The 16,339-nt window shown below is 37.1% G+C and overlaps 1 protein-coding gene across 4 annotated transcripts in view; it reads left to right on the top strand.

Moving 5' to 3' along the window:
- LOC134431444 (transportin-1-like) overlaps positions 1 to 16,339 on the top strand; it is a 102,835-nt gene that overhangs the window by 73,533 nt on the left and 12,963 nt on the right. For all 4 annotated transcript variants that reach the window (XM_063179457.1, XM_063179456.1, XM_063179455.1 and 1 more), the window contains 10 exons: positions 997 to 1,115; positions 6,148 to 6,208; positions 6,881 to 7,061; positions 10,477 to 10,629; positions 11,779 to 12,004; positions 12,942 to 13,113; positions 14,558 to 14,644; positions 15,401 to 15,508; positions 15,730 to 15,888; positions 15,984 to 16,071. In XM_063179457.1, coding sequence (XP_063035527.1) covers positions 997 to 1,115; positions 6,148 to 6,208; positions 6,881 to 7,061; positions 10,477 to 10,629; positions 11,779 to 12,004; positions 12,942 to 13,113; positions 14,558 to 14,644; positions 15,401 to 15,508; positions 15,730 to 15,888; positions 15,984 to 16,071 — 1,354 coding nt within the window. The remainder of the gene's footprint in view (positions 1 to 996; positions 1,116 to 6,147; positions 6,209 to 6,880; positions 7,062 to 10,476; positions 10,630 to 11,778; positions 12,005 to 12,941; positions 13,114 to 14,557; positions 14,645 to 15,400; positions 15,509 to 15,729; positions 15,889 to 15,983; positions 16,072 to 16,339) is intronic.

Genomic DNA, 16,339 nt, shown 5'->3' with positions numbered 1-16,339 from the left:
CGGAATAGAAGGGGAGAATCCCCTCTCTCCACCTTCTGCCCACGCTGCTTTGGATGCAGCCCTGTAGGAATGCAGTTCTGTAGAAAGGGATATGTTTGTTGCAAATCTTGCATCCCTGAAATGCATAAGGATAATATAGGTTGTCCCATTCTATTTAATTTTGAGAACAAAATGGTATTCTGAAGGAGAATTTATTTTCTTCATTTTAAATCAATGTGTGATGAAAGATAGCTGCATGGATTTCCATGAGGCTTCTAAAATGAGTGGAAGGACCAACTGTTTCAGAAATGAGCTGCATGGAAGAATGCAAAAATTACTGTTTTGGAAGTTGCAAGCACTTCCTCTAAATTGCTTTGGAAGTCATGTACAAGAAACTGATGTAGCCATGGTATATTTAGCCTTTCTGCTTATGCAAATATTTGATTATTTTTTGTTTAAAGGGGTTTAAATTTTAACAGCAAGCTTAAAGATTTGACACTGAATCTCTGAATTACCATTCATACTTGGAAAAAGTGAGACTTTTTTTTCCCCTGTTATGAGTTCTACTTAATTGCATCCTGTCAGATAATCAATATTTGAAAGAGAGTCTTTTTTATGGTACTGGATATAAAAAGTATTTCCATCTTACCAAGTGTGTAATTGTACTCTTTTATTCAAAAGGAGAAGGGGGGAGTGGTAAAATAATTTTTAAATCCCCCCTCTATTCTCAAGAAACTGTTTATTATCTTGGGTCTCTGTCTGTAGTTTCTTGGTAATAATGTTCTCACTTTAACTGGGAAAAAACTTAAAATCTGAATCATCTAGCAATGAGAAATAAGTCTTGGCTTATTCTCACTATAGCCTTAAGTAGTCTTTTATACCTGTTTCTTCCCATTGCCTCAAAGAAACAAAATTACTCTGGGAGCATAGTTTTTTTTTGCAAACACACTTTGCAATGTTGATAGCTTCTTCACTTAAAACTTACACAAGATTGTGTTGGTTTTTTTTTTTGTGTAGTATATGCTTCAAAGGACCCAGGACCAAGATGAAAATGTTGCTTTGGAGGCTTGTGAGTTTTGGCTGACTTTGGCTGAACAGCCAATTTGTAAAGATGTATTATGTCGGCATCTTGCTAAGTAAGTATTAAGAATTAGAACCAGTCATTTTGAAATAGTCATCCTTAAACTTCAGTTAACTTTTTCCTGGTTACTCTTTTGGAGACTGTATCTAGCTTGCTGTATGCTTGGCAGGAGTTTCTTCTAGCTAGTTCTTGTACATATTAAAAATGGCTGTATCACAGAGGTCACTGAAAAGACTTTTGACATTTCAGACTTGGCTCCTGAGGCAATGTAAACTGTGGCACTGGTGCTTTATCTCAAGCCTAACATCCTGTTAAGTATCAGATGGAGGCAAAGGTATACTAACATGTGCTTGAGCTTAAACAAACATTTCCATGTGACATTACCTATAATATCTGGTGTACCATGAACATGTTTTCTTGACAACTGCTATTGTGAGCATTTCTGTGCAATGCTTCTATGTGAATAGTCATGCCAGGGGTTTCTCATCTTTATGAAGACATAACAAAATGACAAGATCATTTAGATTTACGAATCAATTTCATATCAATTGCCAGAGCAATTTAAACTTGAAAGCATGTTTAATGTGTTTTTCATGCTTCTTCAGACTGACAGTAGTTTTTTAAGCTCCAAAAAATTTTTTGTAAGTTTCAAAAATTATCATAAGATTTAAAATGTAGATCCTTGATTGAACGGGAATTGAACACCCATGCTTGAGATTTGAACATCTGCATGTCTTCAACTGTGCTAATAACCTATTTCCAGACTAAAGACTTTTTCAATAGGAAACAGATTCTTCAGTGTTCCCAGTAAATGAGGACCCAATTTTTGATATATGCTTGGAAGGTTTTTGAAAACACTAACTCAGTTCTGTCTGTGATTCTGCTCTTCCAGTGAAAGTGTGGAGAGAAGAGATGCATTATTTTCAGCAAAAACGACCATTTTAGATGTAAAGCAATTGTTAAAAAAAGGGAGGGACTTCCCAAATTTCAGTTTTCATAAGCATTTAGAAAACAGAATGGAGATTAAAGCAGCTGCTGTAGCAGTACAGGAATAGGATTTGAAAAGAGAAGAACCAATGTTACAAGAAATCACTTTTCAGTTTTAAAATGTTTTTACTTAAATCCTACTCTTATAGCTAAAAATACAAAAGAATGATAGCACAGTTCTTGATTCTACCTACCTCCTTCCTAACACACATATTAATACTAGTCACCTTCTCAGTATAAATTGTAAACCTCTTCTGTCCTACATGAACATTGACATTCCAACAGCTTCATCCTTGGTTTTTGGGCTTTTTTAAAGAAGCTTTTAAATTTCTAGTAAAACAGATAAGAGTAACATTACATATCTTTTATCTTTCAGTGTCATTTTTGTTGAAAGCCACTTGTTTGTTGGTGAGTTTTTGATTAAGAAGCCATATAAATTTGACAATACTTGATTATAACCTTAGGGTTTTTTTATATTAGATTAAGTGGAGCAAGATCTTCTAGAAACCTGTTCAATATCTTGTTCCATTTTGCTCCTGTAGGTTTTTGATAAAATTTATACCTCCCGCATGCTTCATGAAGTATGCTGCAGAAATGCCAAGTAATGGGTGTTAATCTGACTACTTAGTGTTCTTTCATTGAAAGTTCAGAAGGTAATTGTTGTGAACAAGTGGTTTCAGCTTCTCAGACTCACCATCAAAGGTACTGGCAAAAAGCAAGTTTTAATATGTATTTGTGAAAGTGTGACTTTACAGTTTGATGGCAAGATTCACTCTATTGCTGCATAGAGGAAGCATACATAGGAAAATTGGATTAGAATCAATTTAGAATTATTTGCATGGAGACCAGGAATGTAAACAGGGATAAGGGTGCAAAGGATATGTATACAAAAGATAAGGGTGCAGAAGACTTTAGCAGCACTTAATCATTGACTAATTTAACATTTGAAAAGTTATTCAGTAGGATTTATTACAGTTATAACAGTGACTAAATTATAGATTCACTCTAAAAAACATTCATACTGTAATCAATTTACACATGCACAGGTAAACTCATGTCTACACCTATTTCTGTGTGTGTAAATATACCTATCAAGAGCTCCCCTCAGGTTCAGTGAAATATGTCCATTTCCTTTGCGTTTCCCAACAGGCAAGGGTTGCACCTATGGGAGCATGGAAATGGGGGGGAAATATCAGCCTAGGCCTCATCATCAGTGATGGTCCTTTGAGTATCACAAACTTGAAGGTTTGCGAGCTCTGAGAGGCCCCACTCAGAGGGAGGTGCTGACTCAGCCCACTGCAGTCCAGGAGAGCTCAAAGGGCCTCACTGACCCAAGTTGGTAACTACTGGGCTTTTTTCCTAGAAAGTCCAGTAACAATGGTACCATTCCGCTTGGGCTGTGATTAATTTTAAAAAGGTTTTTTAACAATGGTACCACTTCACTTGGGCTATGAATCAGGTAAATTATTTACCAAGGCTAACAAGGATAACTGCATATCCTTGTTTTTCACTTTGGTCAGGCAGATGATGTTCCTGTCATGGTCAGTGTTGTTCCCACCTATATCATGCAAGAGCTCCTGGCACAGTCAGAGATGCTTCAGTGCCCAAGTGGTACGGTCAAGGGATGCTTCACCGCTCAGCTGGTTCGGTCAAGATTTGTCCAGAGTTTCTGAGGTCATAGGGCAGGCCCAAGGATGGGGGGGATGCACCACCACAAAGCCGTCATGACTAAAATCAATCTCTCTTGCTCCACAGAGCAGTGGTGTGGTTGCCTCTTGCCTCGGTGCCTATACACAGGTTAATGCCATGTTCCAGTTGTAATTTGAGGGAAATTTTTGTTTAGTTCATTTTGCCATTGAGATGCATGACTATTATTGCTGATCTGAATACCTTCAGAAACAATACTTCTCGGCTGCAGAATATAGAGACTGAGTCTGTTGCTGTTGCTTGGTCAGTCCATGGTGATTTTAGTATTCACTTGATTTGGCATGTAATACATATATTTATTTTTACGGATTAATTTTTGTAGTGAATGTGTTTATATGTGAAATACTTGACTTTTTTTCCCCTAGTCCTTTTTTTTTTGCCATACAACATAACCATTGGAGACCCATGGCTATAACCAGTTTAATAACTAAGTAAAGTTCTAATAAAGACTAATGATGACTAATGTCAAGATCTCTGCAGTCAGGGACTTGTCTTAAGGAGTGATACTTGAAGTAATGACAAAAGGATAGGAGGGCTCAATGTAGTTAGACTCCCATCCTTAAGAGTAGCGAGGTAGAATTCTCAGCCACAGGTAAGTAAAGTGACAAATGGTATACAGGAGAGCCAATGTACTAACTTGTTTATCAAACATATTTTGGAAGTGTGACTTCTTACTTAAAAGCTTTTGACCTAATTTCTGAAAGGTACTTCAAAATAGATTTCATCATGTGGAAGAATATCCTATTTTTTAAGTGTAACACTCAATTGTGCCATCTGGCTACATCTAGTTAGAAATTAACACTTTTTCATATTACAAAGTATTAATGAACTGAATGAAATGGAGTATGGTTAAGGTGCTGACTTGTTATTAGGCTAAGTTTCTGTCTGGGATTTTTTGTGTTGATTTTCTTTTGTTGTTGTTGAGGGGAGGGGAAGTGTGGTTACAGCCAAAATTATTGACCAGCTAACTGAAAACCAGCTTGCTTTATTTATGTGTTATTTTGACATAGAATCATAGAATCTCTTAAGTTGGAAGGGACCGATAAGGATCATCAAAACCAACTCCCTGCTGCTTGCAGGACTATCTAACACTAAATCATATGACTAAGAGTGTTGTCCAGATGCTCCTTGAACTCTTGCCAGGCTTGGTTCCATGACCACTTCTCTAGGGAGCTTGTTCCAGTGACTTGACCACCCTCTCAGTGAAGAACCTTTTCCTAATGTCCCATCTGAACTCGCCCTGATGTGGCTTCATTCCATACCCTTGGGTCCTGTCACTGGTCACTAGACAGAGGAGATCAGCACCTCCCCCTCCACTGGCCCCGTTGAGGAAGTTGTAGATTGCAATGAGGTCACCCCTCAGCCTTCTCTTCTCCAGGCTGAACAGACCAAGTGACCTCACCCACTCCTCATAAGTCTTGCCCTTGGGACCCTTCATCATCTTCTTTGGATGCTCTCTAATAGCTTTATATCTTTCTTATATTGTGGTGCTCAAAACTGCACACAGCACTCAAGGTGAGGCTGCACCAGTGCAGAGCAGAGTGGAACAATCACCTCCCTTGCCCAGCTGTTGATGCTGTGCCTGATGCACCTTAGGATATGGTTGGCCCTCCTGGCTGCCAGAGCACTGCTGACTCACATTCAACTTGCCATCGACCAGAACCCTCAGGTCCCTTTCTGTAGTGCTGCTCTCCAGCCTCTTTTTCTCCTGTTTGTACATCCAGGGTTGCCCCATCCCAGGTGCAGAATCCGGCACTTTTCTTTGTGAAACTCCATATGGTTGGTGATTGCCCAGCCCTCTCATTTGTCTGTCTCTCTGCAGGGTGCTTCTGCCTCCAGGGAGTCCACAGCTCCTCCTACTTCAGTATCATCAGCAAACCTTCTTAATGTACATTTGATTCCTGCTTCCAGATCATTTATAAAAACATTAAAGAGCACTGGCCCTAAAACTGAACCCTGGGGAATATACAGATAACCAGTTGCCAGTCTGATGTGACCCCATTTGCTATAACCCTTTGAGCCTGACTTGTCAGCCAGTTGTTCACTCAATCTAATATAAACCTTTCTAGCTGTGTGCTGGACATTTTGTGCAGAAGGATACTGTGAGAAACAGTATTGAAAGCTTTGCTAAAAATCCAAAAATCCTCACATCTACTGATGTCCCTTTGTCAGCTAGATGGGTGACCTTGTAAAAGGAAACTAAGTTGGTTAAGCAGGACTTCCCTCTCATGAACCCATGCTGGCTGTGACCAATGACTGCATTGTCTCTCAGGTGTTTTTCAATAAGTCCCAGAATTAATTTCCCCATAATTTTATCAGGTGCTGAAGTGAGACTGACAGGCCTGTAGTTACCAGGGTCTTCCTTCTTGACATGTATCAATATTTCTTTGTAGACTGATACCTGTGCTGGTAAATGGTATGAAATATTCAGAGATTGATATTATTCTGTTAAAGGTAAGCATTCCTTTCTTTTATACTCAGTAAGAATATCTGGTTAGCTTCTGACTTGTAAATCAGAATGGTTGAGCTGGTAGACCAGATCTGGTCTGCCATCTATTCAATGGAGATTTAGCTTTCTGGGGCAAGGTGTGCTGTTCCAAAAACTGAATGCGACTGCTGCCATGTTTGTTGGAAAATAATCTGTGGGTTTTCCTGCTTTGCTCCTCTCCCCTTCCACCAAATTTTGGCAGAGCTGGGATACTTTTACCCATGAATGACTGCAGCAAAGCAGCCTATAAAGAAATTATCAGAATTAATTTTAATGCCCTTCTAGCTTGCACTACACAGCTTTTTCCATCCCAACATTTTAGAATGTGTCTGTGTATTAGAATTTCTCTATCTCTTCTTCTTTCTAATTCCTTCCCATCAAGAGTAATTTCTTAACAATAAGAGTACTTTGTGCTTTTCTGTGAGATTACCTCTGTTGCTTCTGTTTTCCTGAATTTTTTCTGGTAAATACTGTATCACAATGCAGCAACAATGGCATTTTTAGTTATCTAGACAGCACAAGTGGGATGTGAATTTCACGCATGTTTATAAAGTATTGAACTAAAATTTGCACTACGTTCTTAACTTCCTTGAGCAATATGGTTGCACTGGTTTATCTGATAAAACATTTTTTGACAGGGGGATGTTGAAGAAGATGAAGCTATTCCAGATAGTGAACAGGACATAAGACCTCGTTTTCATCGTTCGCGGACAGTAGCTCAGCCACATGAAGAAGATCGTATTGAAGATGATGATGATGATGATGATGATGATGACAATGGTCTTGATGATGATGATACTATTTCTGACTGGAATTTAAGTATGTCAAAGTAATGTGTAAAATGTTTTAAAATGTAGCTACTTGCATAATACAAGAACCACAGTAAACAAAGGAGTTTTTGTATAAGAATACTGAGGTTTGCTTTTGAATAGAAAATGAACTATCTGCTGATATAATTGGTGTTTTGGGCAGAGGAGAGTCTTTCAGGTGATGTTTTGACTATATAACTATTGAAAAATCTAGCCACCTCTAAACTTATTTTGAATATGGCCAATAGAGCTGCAAACATCTACTAGATGCAATTCAACAGAAGCTTTGGATTTTGAATTTTAATTCTACAAGGTAATAAAAAAACATGTATTCCTTTTTACTTTAGTAAAAGTCTTTGTGGTGAGTTGATCTTGGCTGGATGCCAGGTGCCCGCCAAGCCACTCTATATCACTCCCTTTACCAGCTGGACAGGTGAGAGAAAATGGAAAACAACTAGTAGATTGAGATAAGGCAGTTTACTAAAGCAAAAGTGAAAGTTAATGTGCACACAAAGAAAGAGGCAAGCAAAATAGGTTTATTTTCTCCTTCCCATCAGTGACCGATGTTCAGTACCTTCCCAGAAGCAGGGCTTCAGCACTCATAGGGGTTGCTTCAGAAGGCAAACATTATAAATAATGAATGCCATCCCCTTCCTCCTCCCTCCCTTAGCTTTTATATCTGAGCTGACATCATATGGTATGGGATATGCCTTGGGTCAGTTTGGGTCATCTGGCCTGGCTGTGTCCCCTCTCAGGATCTTGCCCATCCCTACCCTACTGATGGGAGGTGGAATGTTGAGACAGTGCTGATGCTATGCCAGCACTGCTCAGCAGTAACCAAAACACTGGTGTCTAAACAACACTTTACCAGCTCCAAATGCAAAGCACAGTACTGTGAGGGCTGCTATGGGGAAATGAACTCCAGCTCAGCCAGATCCAATACAATCTTACACATTGTTCTTAGCTTAATAATGCTTTCTTTTAGTTCAGTGTTCCCTCTATATCTGGTTTGTGTTTGATTTTTTTCTTCCGCCTACATGCTACTACTGACCATTATTACCAGTAGTTCAGATGTAGTACAGATGAAGGTGCCTTGAAGCTTATGGATCAAACAATTTGGAGACATATCTAAATTTTGAAATAATACTAATACTGATAATACTGTTATTATTATTATAATTTAGAAGACAAAAGGCACAAATATATTTTCCCTTGTAAAGTATCTTTTTTATAGTTTTAGATTCATAATGCTATTCTTTTAGTTATTGTGTGTAGAGATTGCAGAATTAAATCAATATTTCATGGAAAACATAACTGAAATGACAGGGTGCTGTGTGGTCCACAGTTTTGGTTAAGAAGATGAGGAAGCTAAAGCTCCCTAGGAAAGAGAGAGAACAGAACAGTTAAGAAATCTGTTTTGATATATGTTATCTGTAATTGACAGAATTTGGATTATCTGAATTTCAGAATTGTATGCCCTATTTCTTATCCAGTGTTCTATACTTGACTTCCAATTTGAACAGAGAGGTAATGTCAGCATAGCCTGACACAGCAGCATTGGTTAGTAATGAGACCTGGTAACTAAATATGGGAGTCCACCTTTTTTTCCTCTAGTAGAAAGCTAAAACAGTCTAAGCTGAAGCAGCAGGTGCTGGTCTTGGGGAGTCTGTGGTGTTTTGTTTTTTAGTGGAGATCTGCTCTGAGTTGAAGGCTCATGTTTGATTTTATTCAAACCTGTTGGACATCATCTAGAAGCAGAGTAGAAAAAAGTTTGTATTTATTATCTATTCTAGTAGTTGCTACCTCCCAAGTGAAAAACTGTCTGTGTCTTGCTTGGGCCCACTAGCAGTTTAGATCCAGTTCAGGAATTTTGCATATTGCATTTGCTATGTATATTTTGCCTGATTACCTGTTTTGTATTTACTTTTGTTTCAGTTGAATCAAGGAACTGACATCATAGTATACTGGAAAAAAATACTGTATAAATTCTGTAATACGAGCATTCTCTATAAATCCATCTTAGCATTATTTTTCTAAACATGTCAGCCCCACAGCAGAAAACCAGAGTAAGGATTTTTGAATCATGTTTTGAAACTGTTCTTTTATGAGGTTTTGTGTGCTAAAATATGAGTTTAAACACTTTCAAACAAATTTCAAAGTAGTGTTCTTTGTATAGGTCCATCACAGAATTAGGAGCTAGCTCAGAGCAAAAGTCAGCAAATTTCTTTCAGTCTCTAGAGATTGATGATTTTGACTTTTTTTTGCTTGGAGACATAGGTCATGTTCGAACATTTTCTTTTTAATCACTTGCTAGTATTTTTTGGCTATTTCTCCTTAATTTCTTCACTATGTTGCATTCATGTCACAGACCTTCCCTCTTTTGTAGTGTTACACCATCCTGAAATTATGTAGTGTATATAATGTTGCAATATAATGGTGTGGTTCCTGTCTATTTGCGATAGAGAGAGGCAGGGAGACCGAGTGGTGGTGGTCAGAATCCAAATTTATTGTGGACTACATATGCTTATATGCTATTCTAGGAAGGCTAGTAATTTTTTTACTACAGTGTTTGGGTTAATCATCATATAAACATACATTTTGCAACATGTCTTGTTTGTAGAACTTGATTCAATCTTCTCTCTTAATTCAGTCTTCTTGCTCTGTTTGTTCTTGCCAAGGCATCCTGATCATCAAAATCTCTTATGCTAATCAGGTCCAAAGTACATCACCTGTCAGTGAGTGTTTTAAAATCCCTAGTGTATAAGTCCTTTTAGTGGCTATAAAAATGCTGCAAAAATGGCTCCCTAAAAGCTATGGCTTTGTACCAGAGCACAATGGATCCCTGTGTATTGTAATGAAATTAAAGTCTCTTTCCTCCTGATACCCTGGTGATGCCTAAAGAGGCTGACCTAGAACAGAGACTAGGCAGAGTTAAAGAATAAAGTAGGTATTTATTAAAAGGCCTAATGGATACCCCTTGAGCAGTACAAGAGCCTGGCCAGGGCTACACCCAAGATGGTCACCAGAGGGATGACCAGTCATGAGTTTTCACACTTTTATAAGTTTTGGTTCATTTATATTTGGGTTTATTGTCCAATTACAGCTTCAGGTTATGAAGTCCCATCCTCCTGCTTTGCTCTCTTCAATTCACTGTTGTTTATGCTTTTTGTGCCCGAAGCTGCAATGGTGTCCTTGGTTCTCAGGCTGGTAAAGGATTGTTTTCTCTAACTAAACTGTGAAGAGAACTTCCTAGCACTTAATATGAAGTTCAGAGTTACACAGTAAGGCAGTACAGAATCTGAAAAATATGAAAGATAAAACTTAAGAACTTAAGGCATCACTGGCAGCTCAAAGTTAAAATGAGGATCATACTTTTTAAATACAACTGCTTGTATAATAAGATTAACATTGTTAATTCCCCTCAGGGAAATGTTCTGCTGCTGCTCTAGATGTCCTGGCTAATGTATTTCGTGATGAACTTCTGCCACACATCTTGCCCCTTTTGAAGGAATTGCTTTTCCATCATGAATGGGTAGTTAAAGAATCTGGTATCCTTGTTCTTGGAGCAATTGCTGAAGGTAAGGCAACAGTGCATATCAGGTTACTGAATTTTTATTGGTTCTAAAGCAGTTCTGGGTTTCCTTCTAGATGAATTTACTTGTGCAAGTATACATCCTTAGCTATTTGGTTTTGTTTTAAAGTGAATAATCTCTACATCTACTGGTTGATGACTGCAGTTACTTGTTTAATTTTTCATTTTCAAATCTGTGCATTTTTTTGAGGCTTCAATAACTTAGATAACTTCTTTTATTCCTCCCCTTTTTAACTCTGTAGCATATATTTCTTGGTCTCTCATGAAATACTACCTTGATTTGATACAACAGGAATATCTACATTTCATTCAGTGTTTTCAGAAATGGAGAAGACAAGTCCCATGACTTCAGTGCCCTGAGCTGCTTTTCGTGGATGGCTCTCTGGTTTAAATGTGTTAACTTCCATTTCTTTGTATTTACTTACAGTCATGGCTTTTTGCCTGTATTTCCATAATCTCTGTCTGTTTTGGAAATTGAAGGAATATGTTTGGGTCCATGCCTGGATTATCTATCTTTTCCTACAGTGCCTAGTGAACATATATTTTATTTGTTGCTAGAAAGCATTTTTGTTGGTTTTGATTTCAAGTCAAGCAAGGTAAAAGTTAGTACTTCTTGCAAATCTTAGTATATTACTGCCCTTGCTGACTCAAAGTGTGCAGCTTTTATTGTTGATCAGTATTTGTGTTATATTAAGAGAAAACAAGAGGAAAATTAAAATTTTAAAGAAATCTTTTTTAATGATATGGTGATTAGTTATCAAGGCCTAATCTTTCTCTGCTTGTTGTCTTGGTCACTCTGAGTAGACTGGCATAAGACTTCCAAGCTTTGTAAACCAATTTTATTTGGATATTCTTGCTATACTCCCTTTAATAAAGCAGAATTTATGGAGATTGGAGAAGCACTGAAGTAGAAATGTAGTTGGAATAAATGTAAATTCGATTGAGGATTTTAATTATTGTTTATGGTGTGGTTTCATTTTAGGACTTAACATAAATTAGGTAGACTTGCTTTGTATATTGGCAAAATGTATTACTACATGATACAGGAAGAAAATATATCCCTTCTAGGAAATAACAAAACTCTCTATTATGTTTTCTAATTCTCATACTGTAATAGCTATATTTTTCCTTCTAGGCTGCATGCAGGGTATGATTCCATATCTTCCTGAGCTGATCCCTCACCTTATTCAGTGCCTCTCTAATAAAAAGGCTCTTGTGCGCTCCATCACTTGCTGGACTCTTAGTCGCTATGCACACTGGGTAGTTAGTCAACCCCCAGACACATACTTGAAGCCATTAATGACCGAGTTGCTAAAGCGCATTCTGGATAGCAACAAGAGAGTACAAGAAGCTGCCTGCAGGTGAGCCAAAGCTTAAACAAAAAGTACTATCCATGACACTGCTTTTTCATGGGAAAATATTTTAATGCCTTAATTGATTATTCTATAACTCTGTTTCTAGCTCTTAATGTATTTTTTTTTCCTTTTAAATTGGGGTGGGTTGGGCTTCTTCTGAAATCATCACAACTGAGTTGTGGTAAAACAAAACCAGATAATTTGTCTTTCTCTTGTCCAGTTTGTTTTTAGAATATAGGAAAAGCATACTAAACAATCTATTGCTGTAAAAAGAAATGATCTGTATGTCACACCTGTTTATTTTCAATATTTGAAATTTCATTGTCTAGGAATCTGGCTTTTATAGGCCTATGAGCAAGGTCAATACGGGAAAACTATCCCATCATTGCATTAGCAATGTTTATATTTAGCTCAGGATTACCAAAAAATTTGGGTTACAACTATTTCAAGGGATATTCCCTTTCTCTTGAAAGGAGATCCTTGGAGGTAAGATTCCCTTCTGTCCCTTGTCTGCCAATATTTTTAAAAAAAAAAAAGAACGGGCACACCATTATTAGAATGGGTATACCACTTGTGCAGGAAGCTCAGCAAGTAAAGCTTTTACATGTCAGTTTGTGTAGGGGAGGAGTGCACAGCAGACTGCCAAGAAAGTTTCTTCATAAAGCACGATTACATCTGTAACATGTATACATTAAAGGTTTTTACCATAATTTTTTTACATTTTGCTCATCACAGTTTGAGCTGAATCTTTGTGTTCAATCAAAATAGATTGAGTTTGTCTCAATAATACCATTGTAAAAACATACCTTGGATGAATTTAAAGACTAAATACTGTTCTGTGTTTAACCAGGAATGGGTAGTTTAGGGCTTTTTGGGGTGGTCGTGTTTTGTTTTTTACAAGCTACTGACTGACCTATTTGGGATGGGTTTTTTTGTCCATCAGTGCCTTTGCTACTCTAGAAGAGGAGGCTTGTACAGAGCTTGTTCCTTATCTTGCATATATACTTGACACTTTGGTCTTCGCATTTAGTAAATATCAGCATAAAAACCTGCTCATTCTTTATGATGCTATAGGAACTCTAGCAGATTCTGTAGGACATCATCTAAATAAACCTGTGAGTATACTTTATGTTCTGTAGAAACGCTCATCATATATTGAAAAACTGGTTGAGTGGCTTTTGTAGTGTGCTTTATATGTTTTTAAACAAAAATCCTGGATTCAATAATAATAAATATTTGCATGTAATATACATAGGCTGTATGTAATTTTCACACTACACAAATACTCCCCATTTTGAATAAATAATTGTGTGTTTGGTGGCTTGCGAAATGTACTTCTCATTGTTGTGGCTTTTTTTTCTTACTATCAGAATTTTTCAGCTCAAAGGAGATATATAGAGATATATATATAGATATGACATGGGATTTTAAAGAAATTGGTAGAATGTGTGTGCTAATTTCTAATGACTTTTTTGTTGCTTGTAATCACTTTCAGTATAGCTAAACTGCTCTGTCTTTCAATGCATCAAAGCACATCATCATTAGAGATTGCTTCATCCAAAAGTGGGATAGATGTGCATTTTATATCTAAAAACACAGAATCCTTTGAGTAAATCACAGAGAGCACAGGCAAGTGTAGTGGGGGTTTTGTAGTATACATGTTCATTAATAGGATATACATATATGTCACATGCATGCTGTTGAAATTTGGTTTATTTCTCTATAGTTCTTCACATGACATAGACAAACTAGAATAAAACAATTTGGGTTGTTGCCATGGCATTTTATTTGCCATTCAAGACTCCACACTGTCAAAGGACATATTTTCCAATCTCTCTCTGGCCCTGGCCAGCTTGACTTCTGACAGCACCAGGAGGAAGCTAAATGGGAGCTCCTGGTAATGGTGGGACTTTCTTCAGTTGCTTAAAATATTGTATCTTTGGACATAGCATTAGCTGGCAGCATCTGTTGTCTCTTTGGATACTTTCTGGGAGCAACAGTACTACAGGGATGCCTTGCTTAATGTCCTTGTGACTGTGACAGCAGTGGCTGAGAAGATGCAACATTTTATACAGAATTGGTAAGTGCGCATTTCTGGAGGGATAGAAAATTACTTTCTTCATGGATGAGTAATTGAATGAGGAACAGGTTTCAGGAACTTCTGGGGATAGAGTTGAAACATTAAGGCAATGGAAGATGATTGAGAAAAGCAGGTGGCAGATGCACAGCTAGATTGTATTGCTGGTAAAAACATTTTCTGTAGCCCCTGAGTCAATCCTATAGATATGTAACAACCCAGGCAGCTATTAAAAGTTGGTAGACTGAAGCCAAACCTGGAGGAAAAGATTTGTTTTGCAAAGGTACTTATGTGCCTCAGCAAAAAATCTTAAGACATAAAATTTAAGTTCTAATATTCAACTACTATATATTTCAACAAAGGTTGAATTGCAGTATATTTTTTTTCTCCTGAAAAAGTAGAATATATAAATTTTCTAGCTTTGAAATAAACTAGTATGCAATTAAATGCTTCAGTAGCTGATGCATTTTCATCTTAAACAGGAATATATTCAGATGCTAATGCCTCCATTAATCCAGAAGTGGAACATGTTGAAAGATGAAGATAAAGATCTCTTCCCTTTATTGGAGGTAAATGTTAAAATTTGAGTATGTGTCTTTTGGGAATTGCCTCTTCTACTAAGGATGTTCCTATTAGGAAGTGTGACTATAAATTCTGTCAGTGTTAGGTATTTCCCATTATGGAGAAAATATTATGACAATAGTGAGAAATTTTTTTAACTGAGGAAATGTTATTAAGTTTAGCAGAAATCTTTTAGAATTATTTTTTTCCCTGCCATTCTTGGGTGTTTTCTTTGGGATTCTTTGTTTTTAAAAAATTGTTCCATCCCTGTTATTCTTGTCTTCTCTCCCTGCTTTCCTTTCGTCCCTTCATTAAAAAAATTACCAACAGGCTGAAGGTATGAACCAGACAATGTAGTCTGTTCTCTGTACTTTCCAAGCGTGAAGCAGGAAAACACTTCTAGAGAAATTAGTTTCATAACTCTTGGGTAATGTTAGGGCTTGTACATTGTCAGCATGGTCAAGTTTAGTGTAAATGCTAGCTGAATTATGGTAATTGTCTTCATATGAACTGTCTTGGCACCTTGAAGAAGATGCTGCTCCTGAGAAATTTTTTCAACTGACATACATAGGAGAGAATAACAATTAGCTGATGGTTGCCTTGGCTCAGCTAATCAGTACTACCTTTCCAGGTTGTTTTTGCTTAAACAGTTACTTGTGAGTATACTTAAAATGCTTTTAATTTGCTACACACAAGTAAAGGGTACTTGGGGGAGGTGAAGAAAGTGTCTCTCTCACTTTTTTTCCTTCTTTATTTTATTTCAGTGCCTGTCATCAGTTGCTACTGCCTTGCAATCTGGATTTCTTCCATACTGTGAGCCTGTGTACCAGCGTTGTGTCAATCTGGTGCAGAAGACTCTTGCACAAGCCATGGTATTTTTCTATTGCTATTCCAATGTTTTCAGAATATCTCCTTAAACCAATGTATTAACTATGTAAAGTTAGTGGTTTGCAAGGAGATTTGTAGTATTAATTATTGAATTTTTAAATGAAGCTGCAGTTCTGAAACTTAATTGTTTGTTTGTTTTTACTTTTATGCATGCCTCTGAGAAAATATAATACTCATTTTGAAAATGCATAATTATTTGTTGCAGTTGCACAATGCTCAGCCAGACCAATATGAGGCTCCAGATAAAGATTTCATGATTGTAGCTCTTGATTTACTCAGTGGTTTAGCTGAAGGACTTGGAGGCAACATTGAACAGCTAGTGGCTTGCAGCAATATCCTGACACTAATGTACCAATGTATGCAGGTGAGATGAGTAATCTGTTTAATCCAAAATTTTCTTTCTAGAAAGAATCAGAAACACTTCTAGAATTGTCAGGTTTTTTTTCTTCCTCTCTTTAGGATAAAATGCCTGAGGTGCGGCAGAGTTCTTTTGCATTGTTAGGTGATCTGACAAAGGCGTGTTTTCAGCATGTTAAGCCTTGCATCGGTATGTTTCTTTTGCATATTAAATAATTAATTTGTTTTATAAACTGATAGGAGGATGGTTTAGCCATTTTTAAGTTCCCTTTTCTGTGGGTTACCTTGTCATGGTGTAGATTTTAGTTTTCCTTTATCAGCAAGAGTCTGTTGTCTTTTCTCCTTTAAACTGTGTGTTTTAAGACGTGTTGTTCTTTTTGTAGACAGTGCAAAAATTCATCTTGTTGCTTGATTTCTATAATGTAACATGCTTCCTCGTTTGCTGGAATACAGAAAAA

This window comes from Melospiza melodia, chromosome W (genome assembly GCF_035770615.1).
Source record: "Melospiza melodia melodia isolate bMelMel2 chromosome W, bMelMel2.pri, whole genome shotgun sequence".
In the NCBI taxonomy this organism is placed as follows: Eukaryota; Metazoa; Chordata; class Aves; order Passeriformes; family Passerellidae; genus Melospiza; species Melospiza melodia.
This window is presented reverse-complemented; position numbering and strand designations above follow the sequence as displayed.